The sequence below is a fragment of the Enhydra lutris genome, unplaced genomic scaffold (genome assembly GCF_002288905.1).
Source record: "Enhydra lutris kenyoni isolate GAN:26980312 unplaced genomic scaffold, ASM228890v2 scaffoldscaffold40, whole genome shotgun sequence".
Taxonomy (NCBI): Eukaryota; Metazoa; Chordata; class Mammalia; order Carnivora; family Mustelidae; genus Enhydra; species Enhydra lutris.
In genome coordinates, this window is record NW_019154124.1 from 6,457,814 (window position 1) to 6,477,286 (window position 19,473).

Genomic DNA, 19,473 nt, shown 5'->3' on the forward strand with positions numbered 1-19,473 from the left:
CCAATCTGGGAATCTTTCTCAACAGGTAAATTAATCCACTTTACAATTTTTGTAATTACTTTTACATTTATATGCATTCTTGCCAGCTTATTTTGTGTTTTCTATTAATCTTGCCTTTTTGCTTTTGGGGGGAGGGTTCCTCTATTTTCTCCTTTAATTTAGTCTGTATATTTTTCTTTATTCACCTTTTCCGCCATATAATTTGGAAGGCTATTTCTTTTCTTCTAATCATTATCCTTGGCTTTTTGCCATACTCGCTTGACTTAGCAGAAGCCTGATCAATCAGTATCTTCCTCCTCCTCTTGAACAATGAAATTCTTTAACATCAGTCTTCTCCCTTCTGTCTTCCGTGTCATTTATTCCCTTGTATATTTTAGTTTAGTCGTTATTATTATTATTATTATTATCATTATCATTTTAGAGAGAGCGAGTGTGAGTTGGGGACAGGGGCAGAGGGAGAAAGAATCGTAAGCAGGCTCCATGCTCAGCACAGAGCCTGGCACAAGGTTTGATCTCACAACCCTGAAATCATGACCTGAGCCAAAATCAAGAGTCAGTCACTTAACTGTATAAGCCATGCTTGCTCCCCTATTATTGTTTTTTATATTTTGTGCTCATTTAGATTTAGCAACATTTAAGAATTTATTTGCTCATTTCCTTCTAGATTTGGTTTTTTTTTACTGAAGTGCATCTTTATATATATATTTAATGAGTCTTTGAGTTATTTCTTCAGATTTTGTCTCTAAATGACTTTATTTTGCCCTTACTCTTAAATAACTAGTTGACAGTTAGTCTCTCAGTACTTTGAAGTAGTACAGTTTTTGCTAATGAGAAGTCTAAGTCTTCTGTCTGTCTAGTTTAGTGCCTTTGTAGAGAAACTGCCTTTTCTCTCTGGTTGTTTTTAGAATTTTTTTCTTTGTTTTGATAGCCTACAGTTTTCATACTTTGTGTAAATTCTGTTCTTTTTGTTTGCTTTGCTTTGTTTTATAGTTACTGAGGTATAACTTACACACAGTAAAATCCACCCTTTTGGGGTGGACATTTTTATCAATTTTGGCAGATGTATACAGTGATGTAGCCACATGACAATCAAGATGTAGAATTTTTCCATCACTGTCAAAAGTTCCCTCATACTACTTTGTAGTCACTCCTTCTCCCCCAGCATCCAGCCCCTGGCAAATACTTGATCTGTTAGCTGTCCCAATACTTTTTCCTTTTCCAGGAACTTCTAAAATGGAATCATATAGTACATAGCCTTTTGACTTAATATAATGTATTTGAGATTCACCCACACTATTGTATGTGTCAATAGTTTATTCATTTTTATTTCTGAGTCATATTCCATTCTATGAATGTACCACAATCTGTTTATACATCCCTTAAGTTGATATTTGGGTTGTTTCCAGTTTGGAGTGAATATTAATAAAACCAATGTAAACATTTGTGTACAGTTTTTGAATAGATACATATCCTCATTCCCCCTGAATAAATACATATGAATGAATGGCTGGGTCATTTAGTAACTGTAGGTTTAACTTTATAAGATATAAGTAAGTTGTTGTCCAAAGGAGCTATACAACTTTGCATTCTGACTAGCAATATGTGAGAGTTCCAGTTACTCAACATCTTCACCAACACTTGGTGTTGTCACTTTCTAAAAAACACTCTAATAAGTGTGTAGTTGTATCTCATTGTGATTTTTAGTTGGATTTCCCCAATTACTAATGAAGTAAGCATATTTTCATATTCTTATTTGCCATTTGTATATCTTAGGTTAAGTATATTTTCAAATCTTTTGCCCACTCTTTAAATCGGTCTATTTGATTTCCTATTATTAAGCTATGAGATTTCTTAATATATTGTCCATACCAGTCTTGTGACAGATAAATTATTTGCATGTATTTTCTTCCCATCTGTGATTTTTGTTTTCAGTTTCCCAATACTGTCTTCCAAAGAGCAGAACTCTTAGATTTTGAAAAGTCCAATTTATCTGTTTTTCTCTTTTATGATTTGTGGTTTTGTGTCCAATCTAAAAACAAAAACAAACAAAAACAAAAAACAAAATCTTTCTCCAAACCAAGGTTGTGAATAGTGAATATTTTCTTCTGAACACTTTTTACTTTTAGATTTTACATTCAGGCAAATACCTCATTTCAAGTTACTTTCTGTAAATGATAGAGGGTATGGTTTGAGGTGCATCTTTTTACATAAGGATGTCCAGTTGTCCAGTATCATTTGCTGAAAAATATGATCATCTTAATGGATTTAAAAAAGTTTAGCAAAATTTGATACACTTCCTGTTAGAAACTTCCAACAAACTTGGAATAGAAGGAAACTTCCTCCACCTGGTACAGGCAGCTATGGAAACTTACACTTCATACCATATTTAACTATGAAAGACTGAATGCTTTCCCTGTTAAGATGTGCAACAAAGGAGCACCTGGGTGGCTCAGTCGGTTAAGCGGCTGGCTTCAGCTCAGGTCATGATCCCAGGGTCCTGGGATTGAGTTCCACATCCAGCTCTCTGCTCAGCGGAGAGCCTGCTTCTCCCTCTCCCCCTCCCTGCTGCTCTGCCTGCTTGTGCTCTCTATCTCTCTGTAAAATAAATAAATAAATGATCTTTTAAAAAAAAAGGATGTGGAACAAAGGGAGAATGTTCACTCACCACTTTTGTTCTGCATTGTACTAGAGGTCCTATATAGTATAATAAGGCAATAAAAAGAAATAAAAGGAATCTACATTGGAAAGGAAGAAGTAAAATTGTGTTTATTTGCAGATAGCATGATCATGTGAGTAGAAAATTCTAAGGAATATTGTGCAAAGCTACTGAATTAATAAAAATGTTTCACAAGGCTACAAAATACAAGGTCAATGACAAAAACCAATTTTATTTCTTTTCTTTTGAAGATTTTATTTGTTTGTTAGAGATGGTGCACATGCATGAGAGAGAGAGCATGAGCAGGGGAGAGGAGCAGAGGGAGAGAGAGAGGCAGACTCCCCACGGAGCAGGGAGCCCAATGCAGGGCTCAATCCCAGGACCCTGAGATCACAACCTGAAGGCAGATGCTTAACCAACTGAGTCACCCAAGCACCCCACCAATTTGATTTCTAAGGACTAACAATGACATTTGGAAATCAAAATTGAAAAATAATATCATTTACAATAACATACAAAATGTGACATACTTAGGGATAAAGTTAACAAAACATATACAAGACATATCTTCTGAAAACCATAAGACATTGCTATGAAAAACTGAAGATGACCTAAATAACTGGGGAGAAAAACCAAATTCAAGAAAAATAAGACTCAACATTAAGATGGCATATTGCCCTACACTAATGTATTGATATGTTGCTCAATCAAAATTGCAGCAGGCTTTTTTAAAGATAGAAATTGACAAGTTCCTTCTAAAATATATATGGAAATAAAAATACATAGTATAACCAAAACAATTTTGAGAAAAAACTAAGTTTGAGGATTTATACTATATCATTTTAATACTTACTGCAGAGCTATGATAATCAATACAATATTGTATTGGTATTAGAATAGACATAAATCAATGGGACAGCATAGAGAACATAGAAATAGACCTACACATATTTAGTTAATTGATATTTGGAAAAGGTGCCATGATAATTCAATGGGAAGAGGATATTTTCCTAACAAATGGTGCTGAACCACTAGATATCCATATATCCCTCACCTCCCCAAAGAATATCAATCCTTACTTCACACCATACACAAAAACTTGACAGAGATAAAAGATGCAAGTAGAAGAGCTAAAACTCTCAAAGTTCTAGAAGAAAATATAGGGGGGAAATCTTGTGACCTTGAGTTTGGCAAAGATTTCTTAAGATACAAAATGTGAACCATAAAAGAGAAAAAATGATACATTGGATTTCCTCAAAATTAAAAAAATTTGCTCTTCAAAAAGACAATCCTAAGAAAATGAAAAGATTGGGAGAGACTGAGAGAAAATATCTACAAAACATATTAATAAAAGAATTGTATCCCAAAGACACAAAGAATGCTTACAATATTAGTAGGGAGCAAAAGAACCTGATTTTTTTACTGGGCAAAAAATAGTAAGTAGACACTTCATCTAAGAAGATATGTAAATGGCAGATAAGCCCATAAAAGACGTTCCACATTAAGTAGTCTTATGGAAATGGAAATTAAAGCCACAAATTAAAAATCAAAATTAGATGCCACTACACATCCAGCAGAATGGATAAAAATACTGACATTATCAAGTGTGAAAGGACATGGATCATTGGGAACCTTGGTGTCCACTTTTTCCTGGTGTGAATTGAATATAAAATCACAGAGCCACTTTGGAAGACAATCAGACAGTTTTGTATTGAGTTAAACATATACTTACCATATGACCCAGTAATTCCATTCCTAGATATTTACCCAGGAAAAATGAAAACATACATTCACATGAAGATGTATACTCAAATGTTTATAGCAGCTTTATGAGTAACAAGTCAAATGTCTATCAACTGGTGAATTGTCAAATAAATTGTGGTGCATCTGTACATTGTGTTATCACTCGGCAATAAAAGGAATGAAATACTGATGCCCACAGCAATGTAGGTGAACCCTAAAAACCTTCTGCTAAATTATAGAAGCCAGAAAAATCTATGATTCTATTTACATAAAATACTGGAAAAAGCAAGACTAGTTGTTACTAGGTGCCTGGGATGGCAGGCATGGAGATAGGACAGGGCATGGATCATAAAGGCAAACAGAGGAAGCTTTTAGAGTTCATGGCGTCATAAGCACGGTAGGAAGGCGTACACATGAGTTGTGTCTTTCCACAATGTCAGCTTTAGTCAATCACAAAGCAAGGTTAAATCACAATGATAAAGCAGACTCAGGATTCCAAACTCAGTGACATCTCCCCATGTGATTAAATGTGGCTTCTTACATGGCACACAGAGCAGGATAGAAGAAAAGCCATGTAACAAACAAGATAACAGAAAGGGGCGGGAAGTGAACGAACCAAATGTGACCTCAGTTTGTGGGTGCGCCGCTGAGATAAGGCCTGCATCTGGTCCGGGTCAGCTCTCCGCACTCACTGCTTCTCATGATCAGCAGGGAAGGCTCTCGGTTCTATTTGGAGATCCATTGGGCAAAACCATCGCGGCTGTTGCCTTTTTTAAGTGGTCAGATGTAGAAGGGTCAGGTCTGAGGAGTCTGACAGTTTGCTGCCAAAATCCTTCCCTTTTTAAAGGGATTTAATCAGTTTTGGATTTCTGCAGACCTCCTCTGGTTCTGCTGGTTATCGGTTCTGGGGTGTCGTCAGCTGACATTTGTCCTGGCAATATTTCCTAGCGGCAGTACCTTAACTGCTTGCATCATTGCTTGACGCAGGCTCCTGCCTGACATGAGAGACTCCATTTTGCTCTCTACAAAATGAGAATGTCTGTGGCAGCGATTACCCAACTGTCAATATGTGTAAAAACTCATATTGTACTCTTAAAATTATGAGTTTTATTGCACATAAATTATATCTCCATAAAGCTGACTAAAAGAACCCCACCTAATGCTACTTTTTCCCTCTTCCTCTTAGGCAGGAGACCCAAGTTCAGTGTTATTAGATAGCATTGTGGCTTTAGGATAGTTGTCTGGCCAGTGGCTGCTGTCTGACCATGCTGAGTCCCCTTGAGATATGTATCCACCTGGGTCTCACACTTGGTTCTCCTGGCCGGTATCTTTGAGAATTCTGCCTCTTCCTCTGGTTCTCAGTGGCATGCGCCGCAAAGCTTTCCGAAGCCGTGTCTTTCATCACAATGTCAAGGGTGCTTGGGATGTAGCGCTCTCGGCTAGCCTTCAGTACCTCTCCCTGGCCACTGTGTGGACTGTCTTGGGCCTTCCCCACCTACTGCTTTAGCATGAGCAGGGGTAGGATCAGTAATGGTACGCAGCCTTGTCACATCCTCAGCATCTCACCTGAGAGAAGAGGCACGTGATCTCTCCGATGTTCTCGAATGTCCGAGTTCCACTATTTCGCTTCCTGAGCCTTGTCCCGGGCAGACAAGAGGCCTCAGGGGCCTACGCCAACTCTTCTTGCTCCCCAGTTCAGAGAGGGTTTTTTGTTGTTGTTGTTGTTGTTGTTTATTTTTACTTCTAACTTCCTCCACCAATGTAAAGGAGGAAAATTGGCTTGGTAAATATTCTTCTAAAGCTATAATGAATGTAAGAACCTTTGCTTTTAGAGGAAGGAAAGAAGTTGAGTAAGGGATGCTGCCCAAGGGGAGGAAGCCTGAAGGGGAGATCTGCCAAGGGCCAGGGGAAGCCTGAGAACAGGAAGTACTTATGCAATGAAAAGAGGAGGCTATGAAATTTCTAGACACGGGCAAGGGAACTTTGCCCTCTTATTGTCTAAAGCTGGCCCTGCCCTGACTAAGAGTTGACATGTTCTTTTAAGGACCCAAATACTTCGCAAATACAAAGATTTCACCGTACCCGATATCCTACATCGTCTTTCTTTCCCTAGATGAAAACATCTCATAGTGGGATTTCAAGGTTAGGCTTACCAGGACTCTCACACAAGAGCCTAAGGATGTATTCTAGGACAAATTCATGCTAGAAGAGCCCCAACCTATAGATTCCTAAACCATTTGATCTAGTCCCAGGCAGACATCTGTTTATTTGATCCCTGTCAAAATTATTTAAGGCTTTCACATGAAAGCAAAAAAAACCAAACGAAAACAAAACAAAAAAACCCACAAAAAACAAAAACAAAACAAAAAAACCCAGACAGTGGTGGGAGGGAGCTAACATTTATTGAGGAATACATGCTGGGTCTGGACTGAGATTTTTTCCATTTAATCTTTCCAACAACTCTTAAATCATCTTGTAGTTGAAGAAATAGCCACTTAGAGCTTACATATCTTGCCCAAGGTCACACAGGAAGGGGAAGAATGAGATTCAAGCCTGAGTTGATGAATTTCAAAGTATTCATTTTCCATTACCCCTTGCTGTCATCCTGTAGACTAAGTTAAAGCCACTAATCCTAGTCTTAGATGAAATGACAAGAGGAAGAGGAGGAGGACAACCACCACGATGATGAAGAAGGGAGGAGCCAGGGCTGTTGCATTTGGGAACCAGCAACGATAGCCCATACTACAAGAAATTCTTTCCTAAGGAAACAGACCCATCTAAACTCACAATTCCTATTGACTAGAGTGTGGGGAAGAGGAAAGGGGTAAATCAAAGCGCAGGTTTGCAAAGCAATGACCTAATTAGACAGAACATATAGACTAGTATTGTAATGCTATCAATGTGCTTTCAAGTATGCTTTTTAAAAATTTAAGCAAAGGTGACAGAAGAATTTGAAAAACATGCGTGTTTTTGTAGCAAAAGTAAGGAATGGCCTGCAGTTTGAAGATTCTAGATTGCACGCAAACATATAGAATCTCTGATTCACAGACCTTCTGGAAGACTGTCAGCTTTAGACCTACTTGAGCATTCCAAACCTCCCACAGGATTTGGAACTGTTTCTGCTCACTACTGAATTATTTGGTAACTATTAAGGGAACTGATAGGGCCTCTCAGCCATCCTTTGAGATTCTAAAGCCTGACTGGACTTGCAGAATGACTGTAAATTATTGTGGATATGAGACCAGTGCTTCTTGCCACACTCTGCGTAAGGGAAAGATTTCCTCTGGTTTGTAACTATAGCAACCAGTTCTATAGCCCATTGTTTTGCACAGCTCCATCTTGCCACTTCATGGACCGCCTAATAATCACTGTTCCACCGGAACTGTCTTTAATTGACTTACATTGTATTGACCTTCTCCTTGCTAAAGGGGGTCTTAGCTTTACACCTTTGCAGTGACAGAAGTCAAATTCCTTTAGCCTGCTGTATCCTTGATCCTGCTTTCCATTATTGGAGGCTAGAGCAAAGAGCTTTACCAAGGCCATGGCAAGAATCCTATATGGTATAAAAGTGTAAGGGATTTGGAGCCAGTGGACATGAGTTTGAATAAATACGACACTTATTGCTGATCACCTATTGTGATCGTGGGCACATCACTTATATTCTCCAGGCTTCAATTTCCTTTTCTGTAAAATGGAGATAATAATAGTTATGAACATGGTTGTTATAAGAACAGAGTGAAATAATATGAAGGAAAGCTTCATTTAAGCTGTGAAGGACTATATAAATGTCACTACTAAGTACAGAGGTGCACGACCACTAGGCAGGAGTGCGCACCTGCTGATGAGGACACCCAGGAGCGTTATGTTAGAGACAAGAATCACATCTGTTTCTATGACAGCCTTCCACGTGGATGGTCTTCCCATCATGACCCTATATGTTATACCCATTCACAAATGAGTAATATGAAGCTCATTTCAGCTGTGTGGGTTTCTGAGAAAAAGAAAAAATAATAAGTTTTGTTTTTATTTTATTTTTATTTATTTATTCATTTGACAGACAGAGATCACAAGTAGACAGAGAGGCAGGCAGAGAGAGAGGGTGAAGCAGGCTCCCTGCCAAGTAGAGAGCCCGATGCTAGGGGTCTAGCTTGGTCTAGCCCGATGCTTGGCCTCGATCCCAGGACCCCAAAATCATGACCTGAGCCGAAGGCAGGGGCCTAACCCACTGAGCCATCCAGGCACCCCAGAAAAAATAATAAGTTTTCAAGAGAAGGTGAATAACTTTTCTCGGGTCTGTGTCTGGGGTTGGAGGGTAGCATGCAAAGGGAAGCAAAAAGGACAATGAAATGAGTTGGGAGAAGGCCTACAGCTCTCTCAGCTTTCTGCCCTCCCTAGGAGGGAGCATATCCTGTGACAGTCTTTGGTTCTCTGGGATCGTGGGCAGTGAACAGGCTCCTCATTGGTTACACATGCATATAATGTAAGATTTAACGAATACTGTGAACATTTACTTTAAGGCTAGATATGCACTTGGAGCTTCCTCTCAAGAGTTTTTTTTTTTTATGTCTGTGTATATGTGTATGTATATAGGTGTGTTTTTAACCCACATTGTTACTTTAACACTTCAGTAATGAGGCAAATTTTAGCTGTACATACTGAACTACAATGGTTTTACTTCTTCTGTCCCAGATTGGAATTTTTTTTGCAGGGTTTTTTGTTTTGTTTTGTTTTGTTTCTTTTGAGAGAGAGAGGGTTTTTTTATTTTTTCTTTTTTTTTTTTTTTAAGAACAGGGAGAAGTTGTGGTTTGATTTGTTAGGTTTGTTTCGAATGACAAAGCTTTTTCACCCTCCTTCTTAAAAACAGGACCTGAAGTCTGTATCTTTAAAAAAAGTGTTTCAAGTCTAACCATGTCTTTGTATAATAATAATGGGTATTATGTAATTGTACATGGAAAAAAAAAAAGCTCTACCCACGAACAAGTGCAGTGATTGTTGCATTTAGGAATCCCGAGCTGGTAGTATCTGGTGATGTTGTTGTTGGATTAAGTGGATCTGAGGTAACTGTAGACTGCATCTGGGATCCGCTGCCTAATATTCTGAGCCTGTGATGTGTAGACCAGAGGCCTTTCAGAAAGGGCCTTCAATGCTGATTTTTAATTTTATCTCTAAAAGAGAACATGCATATAATCACAGAGATACACTAACAGGACTGAGAGGCACTTGTCATATTACTTTAAATATACCACAATTTTTGAAACCTCATTTTGACATTTCCCTTTTTTTTTTTTTTTTTTAAGATTTTAATTTATTTGTCAGAAAGAGAACACAAGCAGTGGGAGAGTCAGTGGGAGAGTCAGTGGGAGAAGAAGACTCCCCGCTGAGCAGGGAGCCCGATGCAGGGCTCCATCCTAGGACCCTGGGATCATAACCTGAGCCAAAGACAGATGTTTCACTGACTGAGCCACCCAAGCGCCCCCATTTTGACATTTCTATGTTTTTAAATAAGTATAGGAAACTGAAACAAACAAAATAGTTGTCCCAGACATCTCCCTTCCTCCAGCAGGTCCAGCTCTGAGTTCCTGTAGAAAGAGTCCCGTAACTTACCCACAGCAATGGGCCACCGGGGGAGGGAGCATGGTCATGTTTCCGGGGCAGATAGAAGAGCTAACTTATGAAAAAGAATGGTGTGGGACTGTATCATTTTTGACTTTAGATGATACCCTGCCACTCCAAAATGAGCAAAACTTGTGCTAGTTCAGCGGCAAGTAATATCGAAAGCGTGGTTTCCTGCTACATCTTTCTTGAAGCAAGCGTCGCCCTTTTATCGTCAAAAAGTCACCATCATTTGTGTATGCTGACCCATTCTCTGGTGCATGGACTGTTTGGTTTTTGGATTTGCTCCTTATAACTGTCCAGAAAAATTTCCTTAAGAGTTCAAAATCAGGGGCACCTGGGTGGCTCAGCCGGTTAAAGCCTCTGCCTTCAGCTCAGGTCATGATCCCAGGGTCCTGGGATCGAGCCCCACATGGGGAATCTCTGCTCAGCGGGGAGCCTGCTTTCTCCTCTCTCTCTGCCTGCCTCTCTGCCTACTTGTGATCTCTGTCAAATAAATAAAAAATAAAATCTTTAAAAAAAAAAAAGTTCAAAATCAAAACACAAAATGATGATAACTTCTTTGGCTTTTGAGAAGAGGAAGTAGTGGTTTGTCTTACAACACAAGGCATACCCTGCGATGTTTATTGCTTCATTATTCTTTGTGAAGCTTCCTATTTTGGCTTTATCTTTTAACCCCAAAACAAAGTGTGAATAAGAGAGAAGCTCAGTGTTTCTCGTGGAATAGGACTCAAGCTTTTAATTAACCTCCGTTTCTCCTTCACCAGCCCTTTGGTTTTCTGTGTGAATGCTCTGTACTTATCCTCTCCCTTCTAGAAAGCCTCATAAAACCATGTGTCTCTTCTTGGGACTCCTACAGCATAGCACGGGATGGCCTTGGCTCGGGTCCTCAGCATCTAACCTTCCAATCGGGCTACTTAACAGTTGCTGTGGGGATTGTGCGTACTGGAAATGTGCTATACGAGGTAACCCTGTTTCCACGGTCCACGATTTCACAGCACCTGTTTCAGTTATATTCATTTTTACATTTTATCTCTCTGCTTCTCTGATTAATTTTGATCTTGCTCACCAGTTTGTGAGCACCCCTGGGGCCAGACACCTGGTCTGGTTTTGCTCACCAGTGAATCTATCTCCTGCCCATAGCTGAGGGTGCTGGCTCACAACCACTAAATTGTCTCCTTGCCTTCCAACTCCCACCCTTTCCAAAACATTCCTCTCATTATCACCAACACCTTTACAAGCTCAGATAACTCTTTAATGCCAAAAAAAAAAAAAAAAAAGTAATGGTTTCCAATTCCTATAGATTAAAATTCTAAATTCCAGGCTACAACCTGCTTTTAAAGGCTTATCTCAATGTTGGTAGAATAACATTGCTTTTTATTTAGGTTTATTTTACTTTACCTTGTATGATATAGAGCTCATTATTCCCTGCCTTGATTTCTCTTTATATTGTAAATTGCTTGCCTCTTTGTAAATTATTGCTCCTCATAAAAGAACTCAGTAAATATTTGCTTAGTTGACTTAGTATTACGGAGATACACATTTCTAGAATTACTATACTTGATAGGTCTGTTGTTCTTCCTACACCAGGAATTTAGATGTTTTATAAATATTCTTTTGTTTATATCATGTAGACTGAGAATATATCTTATTCTATTTTTTTATTTATAGCTGTCAATCATATTGCCTGCAGCATGGTGATATTGATATAATCCTACATTAACGAATCCTTGAATATTTGTTTAATCTGTTAAACTTTGCTATCTCCTTCAGCCCTTTCCAACCTGTTATTTAATTAGATTAATTAGTGTTTTAGGTTTAAATTCACATGAGACTTTTGCATTTGTCTCTATTGCATTTTCTTTCTTTCCTACTCATTCTTCCTTTCTTTTCTAAAGGTCAAAGTTTGTCTGATAATTTCTATCAGAACTCAATTACAGTGTCTTTTCGTTGCTTCCCTGTGTATAATGTTTTACCTGATTGAAAATATTTGGAATGTTTTCAAGATACTAGAGACTGAAAAACTTGAGCAGACCACGGAATCTGTACAGATTCAGCACAGTGCCCTGTTTTTTTTTTTATTACCTAGGGAAGCTCTGCCACATTTTAAGTGCAGTGCTTTGAGAAGATGGCCTGAAATTAAGTCTTAAATGTTAATGCCATCTCCATTCTAAAACTCCCAAGATCCTTTAAAATATATTTTAAAAAAATATGCAGACTGTACTTGGCAAAACTGTGATAGCAGAAAACTGGCAACATTCCGTATGTTTATAATTTGGGGGTTGTTTGACTGGCTTGTGGTCCATTCACACTAAGGAGGGCCATGCAGGTTTGCAGTAGCATGAAGGTAATCTCTGTACGGTATTCTGGAATTCCTAGGGGTATGTTATTAAGTCTACATGTGTGGGTTTTCTTCCAAATTATATGGAGAGTGGAGGGGTAAGTGGAAGGGTTCAGACAAAACAAATTGCCCATGAATTGTTATTTATTGGAGCCGGTGGATGGATACTTGAGGATTCATTATGCCAATCTGTTATTTTTTTTGTATATTCGAAATATTTCTTAAAGCAAAAGCTGACATTAACAGTTATGGTCTAATGTTCTGAGGGAAAAATTTTTCTGAGATAGTCATTAACAGGTTTTCATCCATGAAATGGTTGAACCAACATACTGTATCTCATAAACATCAACAAATCTAGATATGTAATCAAACCTTTAGAGTTCCTTGAAGATTTAAACGACAACTGTGATTAATTGCCAAAAATGAATTGTTGTGATGCCTTAACAACAACAGGTTCTTTTAACATTGCTTTATGGCACTGAAAACAGTATGTGGGTATTAAAGGAGTGGGAGTCCAAAGGATATCAATGGCTATTAATATCATATATAGAAAGACAACCAAATGAAGCCAAAACAAAACAAAACAGACAACCAGACATTTAGTGCCTCCTGAGGGAAGTACATGCTACCACCTGTGAAGTATTTTTGCAGCAAGAAGAGGAAAATAAGTGCATGTGTAATTTATGTCTGTGGTAGAGAATCAGATAATAGAATGGAAGCTAAAATCCATGGGTGTGATCCCATTTAATTTGTGTCTATTCTTTATGAAACAGAAAAATTACTGTAACCCCCATTTTAGAGAGGAGGAAAGGAAACTGAATGAATAAATGGCATGCCTATGGCCACTTGATGAATAAATTTAGGAGCCAAAGCCTACCATGCCTTCCAGATTCATATTACAGAACATGCTTTCTCTATTAAAAGAATGGGGATCCCATCATCAAGGAGCAGCTAATCTGATAAGGGATACGTGAGAGATGAGAGATATTTACCAGAAGATCCAGACTTTTAATTTATGACAGTTTGATGTATGTTCTCTGGCAAGAGAAAAGTGCAAGTTTACTCTTCTGTTAAGTGCAGATTCACATGGGTCAGAGATCAAAAGAGCAAAAGATTAGATTGGCTTTTTTTTTTTTTTAATGCAATTGAGTCTCCTTACCAGCTCTCTGAGAAGCAATGATCCCAATGTCACCAAAATGGGCCAGGAGAGACCTTGCAGGCCAAGACAGGTCCTTTTAGACCAAGACAGGTCCCCTTGAATATGTGAGCAAATCAATGCGCAGCAGATCAATGGCCGCTTCCATGACTTGCGCAGTCATGCAAGGACCCGTCCTCCCAAAGGCTTGAGCATGGTTTAATGCTCTGGGGTCACAATCTTGATATCCTTAATTTTATTCTTGAGCTGATGTTTTGTAAGTGAAGCCCGAAAGCCCGATGGGACAATTAAGCATGCACACGGGCAGCAGATACAGAGCTGAGGGCCCAGGCAGGACCTGCAAGCGTAGGCTTGCGCTGCGGCCCCAGCAGGAATACAGGCATCGAGCAATTAAGCTTTTGGGCAGGTGCACAGGTACAAGGTGCATGCCTGAGGCAGTATCAGCCACCGCACGGTGTTGGTTTTTAATTTCCCAAAAATAATTTGAATTAACTTTGTGTTATACTGTAAGGGTGAATGTTATTTTTTTTTCCACCCAATCAATGAGTAGTAATTGAGTACTAACTATAGTGTTCAGTAAACGCAATTAGGTTTCTGCTCTCACGGAGCTTACATTCTAGTTATATCATTATTTTCCAATGAATGCAACAATGGCTTTTTTAAAATTAGAGTTATTGATTTGAGTGTAGCAATGGAGACTATCTTTATAACCGAGCAGCCTTCATAATAATTTATCTGCAGCTAAGTGTACTGACCTATGATTTCACTGGAGAGTAGCTTACTCAAGTTGATTTTTGCTTGCTTTTATTATTTTCCACTAATTTGAAATTATAGGTGACACCATCCCTAAACAGCTGAATCTGGAATGTTTTTATTTTAGAATTGTGAAAAATGGAAGACAGTGCCACAGACACAGAACAAGAAGAGGAAGAGGAGACAGAGGAAAAGGATCAAGAGGACCCCATTTATGCTGTAGCACCCACAATTAATATCCAAGATGAACGGTGTGTTGATTTATCTACAACTCCAGCCTTCATTTGTCTGCAAGAGGTATGTTTCCCTTCACGTATTACTATACTAAGACCTGAGTCATTATCAGCTTAAAAATCAGGTGAAGCTAATATTATCAAGATGACTTATCACATGTAACCTGTAGGCAATACACCTAGTTTGAAGCACTTTAAAATAAAATAGTCCCCACCCTCTCATCTGAAGACTTATCATAGAATTCTGGACTAACATAGTAGTTCTGACACTTTTATAGCATAATAAATATTTGCATATATGCAGCCATTTAAGTACATTCTATAGGTTGGTAAATGAAATAAAAAAGCAAATTTCTTTCATTATTGACTCTACTACATTTACATCCATAAAGTGAAGATAAAAGATCTTAACATACAATGGTAGAACAATCAACACTTACCTAACAAAATGTAGCTAGAGCAGTATATACTGCCTCCTATTAGCAGAGAAGCAAAAAAAAAAAAAAAAAAAAAAAGAAAGAAAAGAAAAAGAAAAAAAGGAAATACGATTTTTGTCTTTATCTATATTTATATATTTAAAACCATGAATCCAAATCACTAGTCTTAATACTTTTAAGTAACCAGGTTTCTCTATTTCTGCTAAAATCCATTATACATCAAAATTTTTGCAATAGAGTTTCTACTTTTATTTTTTTTTTAAAGCTTTTATTTAACTATTTGACAGAGAGAGAGATCACAAGTAGGCAGGGCGGCAGGCAGAGAGAGAGGGGGAAGCAGGCTCCCTGCTGAGCAGAGAGCCTGATTCGGGGCTCGATCCCAGGACCCTGAGATCATGACCTGAGCGGAAGGCAGAGGCTTAACCCACTGAGCCACCCAAGTGCCCCGAGTTTCTACTTTTATACCACTACCCTTAACAATTGTATCAAATAAAAATAAGGCTAAACTAGAATTCATTTCTAGTAAATGTGATGCTAATAATAAAAATTGTGGTCAAGGTTGTTGTGTTTTTTTTTAGATTTTTTTTTTAATTTATTTATTCGACAGACCGAGATCACAAGTAGGCTGAGAGGCAGGCGGAGAGAGAGGAGGAAGCAGGCTCCCCGCCGAGCAGAGAGCCTGACGCGGGGGCTCGATCCCAGGACGCCGGGACCATGACCCGAGCCGAAGGCAGAGGCCTCAACCCACTGAGCCACCCAGGCGCCCCTTTTTTTTAGATTTTATTCATTTATTTGTCAGAGAGAGAGGGAGAGAGAGCGAGCACAGGCAGACAGAATGGCAGGCAGAGGCAGAGGGAGAAGCAGGCTCCCTGCCGAGCAAGGAGCCCGATGTGGGACTCGATCCCAGGACGCTGGGATCATGACCTGAGCCGAAGGCAGCTGCTTAACCAACTGAGCCACCTAGGCATCCCTGTAGTCAAGGTTTTTAAGGCATAGATAAAGAAGCATGAAAGGCTTGTTTTGTAAAGTCAAAGGAGAACTTAGGACGACTTTTCCTGCATATTGATGTTCTATGTAACAATTTATTAAATATCTCAAGAATCTCTCAGTATACATGTATGCAGAAATTGTTATTAATCATTGGGTATGACCAGCCCCTGAGAAGGTGGATACTTTTGATTATAGCATCAGAGAACTGTCTTATCTACCCTTTGGAGTAGTGTAAAATTACATCGGTAACGAAATCAATAATTTCACTCCACGACAGCTGTCCCTCAAGCCAACAAAACCTTGCCGAATGATTATTGGTGTCAACTTTATTTCCATACAAAACACCATTGAAATTAATCCTCTTGGCATCTACAGCTTTATTTGCTAATTTTTTCAACATTCCTCTTAGATTTATGAGTCCAAACAAAATTTTTGACCTACTTTATATAAGCTTCCCTCCTTTGGTTATCTAAACAGAAGCTGTATTTGCAGAGTTGTAAGAGCTCAGATGGCAACTGAATGCAAGCATCAGAAATCCACTTCCAAAGGTCTAGTGCCTGGCATCACAGGGAAAGAACCAGAAGCTGCTTACACCATTTATTGTTATCAATGCACTTTAAAATAAAATTGGCCCGCACCACCAAAGCACGGAGGGCATGGTCTCATTTAACACTGCCTCTGGAATATGTTCAGTATGGCATTCATGGCACTGTGTGATCTGGGCCCAAACCACGTGTACAGTCTAATAATTCACTTAGCCTCTCGTGATCTTCTGTTTATGGGGCACTCCTTCACAGGGACTTTCCCCCACTCAGATCCCTAGGGAACTGGCACATATTTGCAAAGCGCGATGCGAGGTTATGGCTGTCCAGAAATACTCCTAGTCACCCTGCACCTTGAAAGCCTGTGCTACCACACTAAAAGAAATCAAATCAAATATCTGTGTAGGTCATACTTTGAAACCCCTGCATCTGTTCCTCACCTTTTATTTTTTCTTTTTTTTTTCTTTTTTTTTTTTTTTTTTTAAGATTTTATTTATTTGACAGAGATCACAAGTAGGCAGAGAGGCAGGCAGAGAGAGAGGGAAGCAGGCTCCCCGCTGAGCAGAGAGCCCGATGCGGGGCTCGATCCCAGGACCCTGAGATCATGACCTGAGCCGAGGGCAGAGGCTTTAACCCACTGAGCCACCCAGGCGCCCCTGTTCCTCACCTTTTAGAGTCCGGCTCCATTCCCGTGTCCTTGGAGACATTTAGCCAGTGTTTCCTATAACTTCTCAACTGCTTGAGCATTTGTAGGCCATACCTGTCATGTGTTACTAGGTTATGAACAGATATTTATTGAATATCTTCTTTTCCTATAATATTTTGCATGGAAAATTTAGAATTCTGCACTGACAGATTGTATTAATCAATAAAGGGAAGAATTATTGTATTAATCAATAAGACCTAACAGGGTAGGACCTACACTGTGTTAATTCACACTTTGGGATGAATGTTCCAAGTGGTGCTTGGGAACTAAGCCTCGTGGTTCCCAGCAGTGGACTGTGTGGGTTAATGCGGGACGTCTGCTCCCCAACTCTACCATCGCTGCCTACCTGTGAAGCCCGATGCTCCATAGGTTTTTCCTGTCTTACTGAAAATTTGCTCTATTTTATTTTTATTTAAAAATGTTTTGTTATCAAAAAAATATTGTTACATAACATATATACAGTGATGCTCACAAATGATCAGTGTGTAGTTTGGTGAATGTTCACCTGTTCCTATAACCAACCCGTTCAGAACCAAATTCATCATTCTCCTCCCAATCCTAATTCTTCTGTGTTCTCTTTGTCAGTTTGAGAGTTAAATACCTCTTCGCAATATCTCTCAAATTTATCTGTACTCCATTTCTGCCATATTCCCACGTAGTCACTCCTCGTCATTGCTTCCTAGTCATTGCTCCCACCAAAGCGAACCAGAATTCTGATTTATCACTACACATCAGTTTTGCCTCTTCTGAGATATCACGTAGATGGAATCATACAGTATGCGTTTCTTTGTGTCTGGTTTCTTTGCTCACCATTATGTCTTTGGAATTCATCATAGCACAGTGTATTGCAGTAGTTCATTCTTTATTACTGTTCTATAGTGTTCTTATATGTAAATAGGCCCTAATTTGCTTGTCCATTCTATTCTGTTTAGAGATGGGGGCTGTTTCCTCCTTTGGATGATTATAAAGTTCCATGGGTATTCCTGTACATGACTTATACTTATGGATTCATTTATTTGGGGTGTATAACTAGGAATGGGGTTACTGTCTCATAGTCTAGGTTTACATTCACCTTTAGTAGATAACTTCAGATAGTTTTCCAAAAAGATTATATACCAACATACACTCTGAGGGACCATTTATAACTCTTGTTGTCCAATACAGTGGCAAGGATTATGTGTTATTTTATTTGTATCCAGTACAGCACCTGGCTCAAGACTTTGCACAGAGACAAGCCGTAAATATGTAGCATGAGAAAATAATTTTTTTCAACAAAGAGTTTGTGCGTCTCTCTGTTCAAAGCATCATACTAGATGCTGTTGAATATAACACAAGTTATAGCTGTCATGATATTCTTCAAGTTAGGATTTCTATTTCTGTGTGTACATGGCTATGTAAAGTGCCACTGATTTGTAAGTAGGACTTCAGGTGTCAAGTGTCGGTGTGTCAGGTGTCAAAGTTTTCCAAGACTTGGAAGCCATAAAGCCATTCTTGTCTTAATAAGGTCCAAAATCCAAATATGCAATTATCCTGCCTAAGCCTTTTGGCTTTTCATTTTTCACCAAGAATGTTCCTTCTCTTCGTTTCCTGAAAATAATTCTTGTGCCAATCAGAGTTAAGTCTTTGACCTGTGAAGAGCGAAGGTAGCACAGGAGCATTTGGGAGGCACGAGGAGGCAATGTGAACGTTGGAGGGAAACGCTAAGGACGCAGAAGTGTGCATCAATATAGAATGTGAAATTCTGTAAAAGTACAGTGTGGGGGTGTTCAAGTCATGTGGGTAAGGAGATGAAGATGGACTAGGCTTGCTGATGCGTGACCTTTTCACTGAAAAAGGTTATGTATAAAACTATGAACTGTCGGACTTCTTACAAAATGTATAATAAATATATTTGCGTCCAAGTGTTATGGCGTGTCAGATTTGGAAGCCATTGAGATATCAAGAGGTTTTTGAAGAGCCATGGGAAACTTTAAGTCTAAATCCATTTCACAGATATTAATTCAGTGCCCATTATGTGCAAGCTCTGTGCTAGGAGATGTTTATTATGGTTATCATTAAAATCACTAAAATCTAATTTATCCCTTCAGCTCCTGCTTTGTTTTGAGTGCCTCTTGTATGTGGCAAAGCAGCAGACACAATAGGCATCCATAGGCCTAAAGCATATAAAAGGTCACTATTCTCTAGAAGCTTAATTTGGGAAAAAGAAACTTGAAATAATAAATACCAACAAAAGGCAACATTTAATTGTGATCCCATCAGAGTTGTCAGAATTGAATGCAAGGAACAACCACTGTAGGAATGAG

At 38.9% G+C, this 19,473-nt stretch overlaps 1 protein-coding gene across 1 annotated transcript in view; it reads left to right on the plus strand.

Annotated features, from left to right (window-relative positions):
* The window catches only part of LOC111155203 (coiled-coil domain containing 146), a 115,614-nt gene that overhangs the window by 5,858 nt on the left and 90,283 nt on the right, over positions 1-19,473 (plus strand). Inside the window, exon 2 of the mRNA XM_022515300.1 lies at positions 14,390-14,559. Coding sequence (XP_022371008.1) covers positions 14,401-14,559 — 159 coding nt within the window. The 5' untranslated portion in view covers positions 14,390-14,400. The remainder of the gene's footprint in view (positions 1-14,389; positions 14,560-19,473) is intronic.